The sequence below is a fragment of the Myotis brandtii genome, unplaced genomic scaffold (genome assembly GCF_000412655.1).
Source record: "Myotis brandtii unplaced genomic scaffold, ASM41265v1 scaffold454, whole genome shotgun sequence".
Lineage (NCBI taxonomy): Eukaryota > Metazoa > Chordata > Mammalia > Chiroptera > Vespertilionidae > Myotis > Myotis brandtii.
The window spans coordinates 1,157,966-1,169,316 of record NW_005367354.1 but is presented as its reverse complement, the minus strand read 5'-3'; the positions used below and the strand labels follow the sequence as shown (position 1 = coordinate 1,169,316).

General features: G+C 42.8%; 2 protein-coding genes across 3 annotated transcripts in view; one reads left to right on the top strand and one right to left on the bottom strand.

The window, feature by feature from the left end:
- The window catches only part of PPM1G (protein phosphatase, Mg2+/Mn2+ dependent, 1G), an 18,385-nt gene extending 17,352 nt beyond the window's left edge, over positions 1 to 1,033 (bottom strand). Inside the window, exons 1-2 of the mRNA XM_014546613.1 lie at positions 907 to 1,033; positions 310 to 752 (exon numbers count right to left, since the gene is read on the bottom strand). Of these exons, the coding sequence (XP_014402099.1) occupies positions 310 to 752; positions 907 to 1,033 (570 nt within the window). The remainder of the gene's footprint in view (positions 1 to 309; positions 753 to 906) is intronic.
- Positions 1,034 to 11,211: 10,178 nt separating this feature from the next.
- The window catches only part of NRBP1 (nuclear receptor binding protein 1), an 11,639-nt gene continuing 11,499 nt past the window's right edge, over positions 11,212 to 11,351 (top strand). Inside the window, exon 1 of one of the 2 annotated variants that reach the window (XM_005874851.2) lies at positions 11,212 to 11,338. The gene's annotated coding sequence lies outside the window, so the exon portion shown is untranslated. The remainder of the gene's footprint in view (positions 11,339 to 11,351) is intronic. The other variant, XM_005874852.2, reaches the window with a different exon arrangement.

The window sequence follows — 11,351 nt, the reverse complement described above, 5'->3', positions numbered from 1 at the left end:
CCAACGGCCGCGATCCCCCGGGGGTGGAGGAAGGGGCGCCGCGCGTACCTAGTCCCTGCCGTCCCTCTGCTCGGCTCTCCCGCCCGGCCTTTCTCGTGTGTCTCCGACGTTCGTTTGTGCGGGGCCCGGTGCTTCCAGTCCGCCCTCCGGGGTGTCAGCCCCTCTCTCCCCGCTGCGCCCTCGCAAACCCAGCCGCACTCGGTTCTGTTAAAGTTGATAGTTCTGAGCACAGGAAGCACCTGGCCGGGCTTTTAGGAGGTTTGTATGAGTAGAATGTGAGAGTCTTTTCTAACCAAAGAAAATAAAGACCTCGTCTGCGACGTCCAGCGAGTTAGTGCAGGGCAGGCATGGTGGGCACAGGCTGTGCTGGGTGAGAAGAAACCCGAGGAGAGGAGAGGAGAGGACACGCGCTGTGGCGGAGCCCGCAGGACGCCGGGAGCGCGCTGTGCCCGGGAGAAGGGCTGATGCGGGAGGTGGCGGGCTGAGGACAGACTGTGAACTGTCCTGGGGACGATTCCTGAGGAAGCCGGCAGCCTCGTTGGAAAGTGGCTTGAAGTAGGGATACTGGATAGGCCAGCGATGGTGACCCAGACGCGGGACTTGGACTTCCCTGTCCCCGGCATCGTCTCGGGCTGCCGGCCTCGGCTCCGTGCGCAGGGCAGTCGGGGGCAGAGTGTGGGGAGCGGCTGGCGAAGGGGCTGTCCTCTCCGCCCAGGGTGGTGGCCGTGGGGCTAGAGACGACGGAACGAATCAGACGATCCGAAAGCGACAGGATTCAGCAATAGGTTGGGTTCAGGGAAGGGGAAGAATTCTCCAAACTGTGAGCAGTTTGATTCTTTTGAGATAGAAAAGTAATGGCTCCCTCCTGCCTCTTCCGAGGCCTGCAGGTTCCTGCACACGGTTCACCGGGCCCTTCATGCTGGATCCAGTGCCAGCGTCTCCCCCGCTGCTCCCGCGGTGCCTCTCGGCGTTCCTCCTCCTCCTCTTTCGTGCTTTCACCCACGGAGCAAACCTCCTCCTCCACCTGCAGCATCGCCTCCTCCAGGAAGCCTCCCGTCTCCCCGCACTAGTCCGGGTCTCCACTTGTCTTTCCTGGTAGCCTGTCAGCCAGTGGTTCTCAACCTTCCTAATGCCGCGACCCTTTAATACAGTTCCTCATGGTCTGGTGGCCCCCAATTTCATTGACAAATTGAATGCTTTCACCCACGGAGCAAACCTCCTCCTCCACCTGCAGCATCGCCTCCTCCAGGAAGCCTCCCGTCTCCCCGCACTAGTCCGGGTCTCCACTTGTCTTTCCTGGTAGCCTGTCAGCCAGTGGTTCTCAACCTTCCTAATGCCGCGACCCTTTAATACAGTTCCTCATGGTCTGGTGGCCCCCAATTTCATTGTTACAAATTGAACATAATTAAAGCATAGTGATTAATCACAAAAACAGTATGTAATTATATATGTGTTTTCCGATGGTCTTAGGCGACCCCTGTGAAAGGGTCGTTGGACCCCCAAAGGGGTCGCGACCCACAGGTTGAGAACCGCTGCGAAGCCTTTGTGAAGGCAGAAACTCCACCAAACTTATCGCTGTATACCTCAGCACCCCGAGCTCGTTTCTTTTATGTGCTCAACAGTATTGAAATATTTGTTGAATGAATGAACAGCAAGGTTTTGACCCTGAATGTGACAAAAATTGGTGGAACCAGTAACCGGCAATGGTGTGTTGGTGGGAGGGTGCTAGTTTGGGGAGAAGAAGGTGGGTTCCGTTTAAGGTGACAACTGGATGTACACACATTGAAGATACTGGGTTGCCGTTAGACGATGAGGGTAGAGGAAGATGTTAATTAGGCCTGTGGTGACTTACATGAGATCTCTGACAAAGGCAGTGTAAAAAGAATACAAGCTTTTTTTTTTTCCTAAGAATGAAAAAAAGCATGAGTTTTGATATATATTACCTATGTGGTCTTTCACAAGTTACTGATTCTCAGGTTCAGTTCCTCATCTATATAACACAATATCTACTTTTCCAGATTGCTTTAAGGATAAGAGGAGCTGAATATAAAGTGTGAAGTTTGCATTGTTGTATTATTATTCAACCAAAAGACAGCCATATATTAAGTATTCATAAACATATACTGTAGTAAGTGAGAGAAATAACATTAAATTATTAAATGATGTTCACACAAAAATAGGAGATTGCCTGAAACAAAATGGAAGAAAAATAGACAAGGGAAAAGGTGGAAAAGAAAACATGACTGAAGGAAAAAGTGAGGTACTTGGAGGGCAGTGGTGTCTCAGAGAATGGAAATGAAGATACTAAAGGGGCTCCTGGAAAGAGATGGGAAAAGAGACAAGAATATGAAGATTATCCTCAGTCCATCCCCATTTCCCCAAAAAACATTACAGTACACTTCCAAGGACACAAAGTTTTCATGCTTTGGTAGGGAGCAAAAACAATTTTCTTTAAAAAACCCAAACACCATCATATTCACAGATTGATTTTCCTGATTCTATCTTTGTGTTTCAAAATCTGATTAATGAAACATAGTAACAGAAGCAGCTCCCAAACATATACTTTAGGGGCTGCCCAGAATAAAAAAAAAAAAAAAAGGAAAAAAAGGGTCTGTAAAACATACACCCAGTTTATTCCACAGCAAGGGATATAAAGGCATGGGATTGGTTTGTTGTGATAGACAATAACTAAATTCTGAGCATTTGGCAATCCTTTACACGTTACATATTTAAATCACTAGATTGCTTATGTTTTCTTGCCTCTCAATTGGTCAAACATTGAAGATAAACTGAAAAACACTAGGCGTTTTAAGAACCTTTTTTGTGTTTTTCTATTAGCTGCTCATGAGCCTCTTTCCAGTTACCGTTCATGTGAGAAGGAAAAGAGGAGAAGGTGGTTTAAGCCAGTGTTTTTCAAACATGAGAAATTGTGACCCACTGAGACACCTCTGCCGGTCCCAAGGGATTCACGGGAGTCCAGGCCAGGGAACATGGCCTTAAAAGTTGCATGCTAACTTCAGAGTATAATGTGACACCCATTCAATTGTCAACTTAAACATAAGATCACTCAAAAATATAAGGTGCTCATCTAGATCATCCAAAATATGCTAATATGCTTATATTATACAACTTAAAGCTCAAAGTTTTAAAATTCTCATGGAAGCCTCATAGTGCCTTGGAAATACAAGACCCCCAGAGGGGAACAGACCACAGATTTGAGAAACTCAACCTTCATATGGAAGATGTTAAGTGAGGAGAGAATGAGAAAAGAGAAATTGGAAAGTAGGTCCTCCCAGACTCCCCCAACTAACCCAGACTTTTCCTGGGGTTTCTAATTCTTTTTTTGACCCTTTGTATACTTCCTTCACATCCTGTTTCTGATGACATGATACTAGTCATAAAATATTGCCTTGGAAGCACAGCAGTTTTGACACTATATATCTTCCTGTGTGTGATTATAGGTGAAAGATGGGTCCAGGGAGCAGGGGCAAACTGTGGGGGCAAGATTTAGGGTTAAGAGAAAAGGAATACAGATATTTTAAAGTTACCAGAAGAGAGAGGGGAAAGAGTCTATTTCTGAAGTTCTGGACTAAGCCATACTACACTTTATGTTTTCATCAATAAATGAAACTTTTTAAAAAATCAGTTGCTGTTTTGTATTTCTAGAAGGCAAGACATAAATTCATTTTGAAGCAGTCTTCCTTTTCTGAAGGATATCACCAGAATGGGCTGTCAAGACATACATAAAAGAAATAGTCACTTTTATCCTAAAGATAATTGTGAAATGACCATTAACCAAAATTCAGATGTTTCAGACTGAGTTGCTGGAGTTAATTTATTAGTAATATAAATTACGTCTTTCGCAGGAATGTGCCCTTGAAGGAAAACAGAGATCATTTCTTTCCCTTAAAATGAGAATATAGACTGGAATGTTTCTTAAAATCCTTGTTTTCAGGAAAACCTATGTATGTTTTTATCCAAGTGTTTGCTCACAGGTGTTCACAAAGCTGGAGCCACCCTCAAGAGTGAGTGCCAATCTTATCTTCACTCCTCACGTAAGTCCACAGACTGGCCTGAATCACTGGCATCTCACAAAGTGGTGTTACATAAAAGCCAAATTATCCCAAGTCTGGAAAGTACCAGTAACTCCTGGGATTGCATCAAGCAGGCCAAAGTGAAGGTGAGTTTTCCCCCCTAAGGAAAAGATAGCCCCTCAGTCGGATACTCAAGTAGAAATAAGCAGGCCTTGAACTGGAAAGGAAAGATGCTCTTTGGTCCCATGCCGGGTGCCAGCATTAGGATTCCCAGACGTGGCGGTCTGGAGATTCCTGGTGAGGAAAGCTGGCAGGCTGAGCTGGCTGCCTTACCCGGAATCTGAAGTATGGCCGCGTCTAGTGGCAACTGTGGACTACCCTCTGTTTTTAAGGTCTGTGCCTCTGTGTCTTGTTAAATAGCCTGGACTAAGCTGAGCTTGGAGAATAAAGTGAGGAGATCTGTGTTCATTGGGATGGGGCCGTGTGCAGTAGGCGGTGGCAAAGTTCAAGAGTAACAGTGGTTAGGAGCAAGGACGGCTGGCAAAAGCAATAGTAATTTCCAGAGAGGTTCTGTGGCACACTTAACCATTCCTTAGTGATTCCTCAAAGTCCTTTGTAGGAGAACTCCTTTGCCATATTGGCTGCTAGGAACTGAGGACACACAGGTTCAGTCTGTCAGATCGGCCCAAGGGAACCATAATATTACTTAGAAAAGTCCTGCTGCTTCTTATAGTTATCAGGAGGGCAAAAGTTCTTAACTGAGGCTCATGTTCAAAGAAACAAATGACTTCACATTTGTAATTACTTGGCTCTACAATTTGTTAGGGACTGAAGAACAAAAAGAGCAATAAAAGGAAATCTGCCCATTGAATCCTGCTACCTCGCCCACCAAAATAGCTTTCTCTCCACTGAAAGACTGTTCCACCTACTCCTCTTAAATGGTTCTTTCCTCAACTATGATATGATAGTTTCCTCGTGTGTGATTAAAGGTGAAATAGCTCAGTGCTCAGCCAAAATCTCAAGATCTTTCTGCAGAACTCGATTGTTCTCTTTCCATGCAGCTCCATCCTTTCTGGTTCTCTGCCCTGAAAATGTTTGCCACCTTGGCCTCCCTAAACTCCAAACTCTTCTCAATGCAATGAGGTTGTCAGGCTTTATTTGGGTTTCCTCTCTCTACAAAGTGGCCTGAAAACTCTTTCTAGACAGTACTCTGAGGATACACTTCATTTGTTTCCCTTCTCTCAGGGATCATCATCCAGTGCTACCCATTATCCAAATGTCTGAAAACTATTGCTTCATATATTATGTCCAGTTTTCTGGATGATTAAGGCAGGAGGGTAAATTTCATTCCTGTTATACCATCATGGCCAGAGTGTAAGTTTTCCCAGTTTTATAAATTGTTATTTATAAGTATATCTTTCAGTGAGATTGTGTGGGTGCTTTTAAAAAATATCTTAATTATTTCTGCTATATCAAATGTATTTTGCCTTCATGGAATTCTAGGTTTACAGTGAAGTCTTTTATCAGTCTGACTGCTGTTTCATAGGTAATCTGTTTTTTTCTCCCATCTCTGATATCTTTTACAATTTTCTCTTTATCCTTGATGTTATATAAATATCACTATGATGTGCCATAGCATGTGCTTATTTTAGTACTAAAAGCTTACTTTTAATATTTAAGGACTAATGTCATTCATAAATACTTTAAAATCTTATCTGTTTTCAAACTGTTTTATCATCATTCTCTTTATTTTCTTTTACAACTCTCATATGTTGGGGCTCTCAATCTATTATCCCCCTCTCCTAGCTATATACTGTATATTCTTGTGTCTTCTCTCCAATTATACCCGATTTAGAGTTCTTATTAACTTTTTATTTTCACTATTTTGTTTCTCTTAGTCCCAAACAAACCAGGCAAGGAGTTCCTTTACTTATTTTGGAGAGGGCTTTGTCACTCTCTTCCCAAGCTTGCTCCAAAAAATAAAAAGTGTTCTTATCTGATTTTCTCTTCAGTTTTCTCCTTTACTCTCTTCATGTTCTCCCTGAAGAGATTCCTCTTCTAGAAGTAAGAAACTTTGTAAAAACAAAGATTAAGTTTCAAACTGAAAAGCCAGAGGTGAGGTTAAAGGAAAGAAAAATAACACCTATGTTGGAAATGTTCAACTCTTACTGTTAAAAAGTGACATAACTTACAGTGGAAAATCATAGGATTTATGGTCCAATTTCCTTTCTTCCAAGACTGGTGAGTCAGAAAAAAGGACAGTTGGATCTTCTCTGGACTATTCTTTCCTCCCTTTACTGCTAGTTGAATTTTATTCAATTTCTGTTCTTTAAAACCAAGGTCAGACAGGCATCAGTCTTGTCTGAGAAACCTTATGAATTAGTTTCCTAAAGGCTATTGTAACAAATTGCCAGAAACTTGGTGGTTAAAACATCACAAATTTATTCTCTCACAGTTCTGGAGGTCAGATGGCTGAAATCAGCATCACTGGTTTAAAGTTACAGTGTCGGCAGTCCTGGTTCCTTCTAGGGGCTAGGAAGATGCCGTATTTCCTTGCCTTTTTAGCTTCAGGAGACTGCCTCTGCCTGCATTACTTGGCATCACTCCAGCCTCTTGCTTTTGTGGTTGCATTTCTCTTCTGTAGTCAAATCTCCTTCTGCCTCTCTCTTTTATGAACACTTGTGATTACATTTAGGGCCTATCCTGATAAGCCAGGCAAACCTCCCCATCTCAAAACCTTAATCATATGCTAAGTTCCTTTTTCAATATGAGGTAGCATTTGAAAATTCCAGAGATCAGGATGTGGGTATCTTTGGGGGCCATTCAACCTACTGCATCTTTCCAGGGAGCTTTCATCTAAAAAGTCAATCATGTCCTTCTCTATTCAGTCTATGGAACTTTATATGTACTTCTGTTGTTGCCCTTGTAAGTATTTGTAACTTTTTAAAAAGCTTTTTTTGTTTTGTTATTTTTCTTTTCTTGTCTGTTTTTTGTTTTGTTTTGTTGGGTATTGTAACTTTTTTTGTTTAAAAGATATCTTCCCAAATAAAGATAAACTCTTTGAGGACAGGAACTTTGTCTTATTCATTTGTTGCCCTACTGTCTGCTTAGCCTGGTGCCTGGCACATATTTGGCATTAAACAAGTATTTGTTTAATTAAATTGAATTTTGCTCTCTTATTCAAGCCTTGAAGTACAGCTGTGAGATGTGAAATAAGGGAGTCTTAGACCACTAGTGCTAGAAAGGATCCCTAAGCCTTTCTTTACAAACTGATCTGTTTTTACAGGAAATAACTTTAGATTTGGGAAAGTTATCTTTATTACTACAACAAAAGTAAACTAACTACATGAAATCAAACAGAAAAGGTTTATATTAAGGTTTTTAGCCCAGGAAAAGCTATAGAATGACCTGATAATTATTTTAATTGCACAACATCCCTGTGATATAAGACATGTATTACCTTTATGCCAGTAAAACACAGAACAAAATACATAATAAATCTGATTTTAACATAATTGAATGCAATTGTGGAAATCAAATAATTTCAGGTGAATTCTTAATTTAGGTGGACTGTTTGTTATTTTATTATTTTATTCCCCTATGGCCCTATTATGTTTATCTTAGAAGTTGACTCAATTTCTTATGACATGACAGAGGTATAGAGCTAAATAATGTTCCCATTTCATAACTTAAATAATGAAGCTCAGAGACCTAACTTATGAGGTGATATCACAAGGAATCATTCCTAGACAGTGATAAACCAGGCTATTTGCATCAGAGTCACCTTGGAAGATTCTGAGACATACAGATACTCAAGACCCCTTATCCGCCCCACCCCCACCCCCCAGTTAATCCAGGGAAGATCCTGGGAATGTATATGTTTTAAGTACCTCAGATAATTCACCATTATCAAGAAATCTAGGATTCTCTTAGTTTGAGGCTCTGTAGAAATGTAAATGCCAAGCTTGAGGCAAAGGAGCGTTTCCTTTGATTATGCCTTCATTTTGGAAAGAGGCTCTTTTCCAAGAAAGGATCCACATCACATCCCTAGAGGGATGATCACATTAGAGGCACGAATTTCGTATTGAGGAAGAAAAGCTTAGAGCAGAAACCCAACAGATTTGCCAATTGTCTTGATCTATGAAAACCAAAATCTTGAAAGATTCTGGACAGTTTTATTGAGGAATAATTTTCACACTATTAAGATTCACTCACTGTGAATTCTTATAGTGATTTTTAGTAAATGTATACATTTATAGATGTCACAATGCAAAGCTAGAGTCCATTGGAAGATGAGGTCAGCAGGTCAATTGGGAAGCTTAGAATTAGACAAACATGGGTGGTCTTAAGGCATTGCCTTTCTTTACAATCATTTAATAAATTATTCAAAAGGTTGCCGAAACCGGTTTGGCTCAGTGGATAGAGCGTCAGCCTGCGGACTGAAAGGTCCCAGGTTCGATTCCGGTCAAGGGCATGTACCTGGGTTGCGGGCACATCCCCAGTGGGAGATGTGCAGGAGGCGGCTGATCGATGTTTCTCTCTCATCGATGTTTCTAACTCTCTATCTCTCTCCCTTCCTCTCTGTAAAAAATCAATAAAATATATTTTTTTAAAAAAAGGTAAAAATAGGTATATAAGAAGTCTTTCACCCTGTCCCCAGCCATCTGGCTTTTATTCCCAATAAATTGGTTCTTGTGGTGGATTACTGACTTGCAATGGAAATCTTTATTTAATATATTTTATTGATTTTTTACAGAGAGAAAGGGAGAGAGATAGAGAGTTAGAAACATCGATCAGCTGCCTCCTGCACATCTCCTACTGGGGATATGCCCGCAACCAAGGTACATGCCCTTGACCGGAATCGAACCTGGGACCTTTCAGTCTGCAGGCCGACGCTCTATCCACTGAGCCAAACCGGCTAGGGCGTGAGGATATTTTTCCATTAATTTTTAGAGAGTGGGAGAGAGAGGGAAAGACAGAAATATTGGTTGCCTCCTTCATGCGCCCCGACCAGGGCCTGGGCTGAAGAGGAGCCTGCAACCAAGGTACATGCCCTTGACCAGAATCGAACCCTTTAGTCCTTAAGCCAACACTCTATGCACTGATCCAAACTGGCTAGGGCAGAGAAGGTTTTAGATACAACACCAAAGATGCAACTCATAAAAGAAAAAGCTGGTGTCCTGGCTGGTATGGCTAAGTGGTTTAAATGTCGGCTGTGCACAGAAGGGTCTCAGGTTCGATTTCTGGTCAAGGGCACTAACTGGGTTTCGGTTTCTCTACCCTCCCCTGAGGTGCGTTTGTTTGGGGAGGCAACCAGTCAATGTCTCTCTCTCACGTGATGTTTCTATCTCTCTCTCTCTCTCTCCTCCCCCTCCCACCCTCCCTTTCACTCTCTGAAAAGCAATGGGACACGTGTGACAGAGGTGACACGCGAACTCATTTTTTTGGTTGATTTTTCTTTGTTAAATGGCATTTAAATATATAAAATAAATATCAAAAATATAAGTCTTGGGGAGGAGGATGGGGGTTAGGGGGGGGGATGATGACACATTTGTAATTCCTTAACTAATAAAGAATTTAAAGATTAAAAAAAAAAGCAATGGAGAAAATATCCTCTGGCAGGAGGAGGGGATCAATGGGGGGAAACGGGGGATATCTGTAATACTTTCAACAATATAGAAAAATTAATCCTTAACTGGTTTGGCTCAGTGGATAGAGCATCAGCCTGCGGACTGAAAGGTCCCAGGTTCAATTCCGGTCAAGGGCACATGCTCAGGATGCTAGATCCTCAGTAAGGGGCATGCAGGAGGCAGCCTATCAATGATTCTCTCTCATAATTGATGTTTCTCTCTCTCCCTCTCCCTTCCTGTCTGAAATCAATAAAATCTCTATATATAAAAAGCCAGCGACCGGAACATCATTCTAGACCAGAATGACCAGTCGCTATGACACCCACTGCAGCCATATCTGTGGGTGGTGCCAGCTGGCCAACCTCCCGCTGGGAAAGGTTGATAATGCTATGGCCCAGAGGGAATGGAATGGGAAACTATAAGAATAATATCAACTGATATCTAATGAGTGTTGACCCATGGGCCAGGTGTTCCAATTGCTTTGGAGCTCACAGAAAGTAAAGGTTAAACAGGAGAGGAGAAACATCTTTTCTTTGAGATTAGAACAAAGATTTATAATCTCAACTACCTGAAATTGTATGCTAACTTTGGTGGGTAAATACAAAACAAGGTCCATAACTTTCACTAGATGTCTAACAGTGTTAGAGCCTTCTCTTTCAATGGTAAAAGAATTAAGGAAGGATGAAAGACTGGTTTTTTAAAGTAAGTATTTTGAGGTGAAGAGAAAACGAGAAGCTTTTGCCAGATTCCTTTTTTTCTCTATTTAAGACTGAGAAATTCCCTGTAAGGACAATGAAATGTGGTGATTATGACATTCCCAAGTTCTGATGATGGGTTTGTCCTCCTCCCTCCCTAATACGTGTTTCAGGGCAGAGTGAACTGCTATCCTTCAGGCTTTGTGATTGGTTTTAGCAGATCAACGGGGTCTCCCAGAATCTTTTCCCCCCAAACATTTTTCAAGAAGTCTTATTTGATGAGTCTTACTGTTTTGGATTTGACTCTTATCAACTTTCGGTAAATAGCTTAATGTCTCTGATTCAGTATTTTGCAGTTGTCCACTATCATTGAATGATAATTTCAATTTCTTATGAGGAGCAAATGAGATAAACATCTGTGAAAATCTCTGACAAAGTTTTGGCAAATATCAGTGCTATGCAATCACGAAAAGTCAACTATTAATTTTCAGTGTTAATGTGTTCAGTAATTTTTTAAGCTTAGAACTGAAGCTACTTCTTTGGCTCCTTTTGTCTTTTAGTCGGACAAAAACTGTCATGGCGCCTTCGAGAAGAGGGAGGCGGCCTTCCTTTCGCCCCGCGGAACCTTCCGGGGCACCTGGGGTGGACGGAGGAGTGGACAGAGATGAGCCCCAGTTGAGACCGACAAGATCGCAGCCTCGGAGAGGTCTCGGCCGGACAAGCTCAAGGGGAGGAGACGGGGCGGAAAGCGATCCCTGCCGACGACCATCTACCCGAGGCCCCGCCCTCTCCGGCGCCCTTGTCCAATGGAAACCCAGCGGCACTGCGGCACCGCCCCTCTGTTGGTCGGGACGCCGAGAGGGCGGGGCCCACAGTTCGGTTGCGCTGTGGAGCGCAGCTGTGAGGGAGGCTCTTGTATCTACTGCCCCGGAACCCGAGCTGGAGCTGAAGCGCAGGCTGCGGGAAGCCGAGTCGGCAGGTGAGCGCCGAGA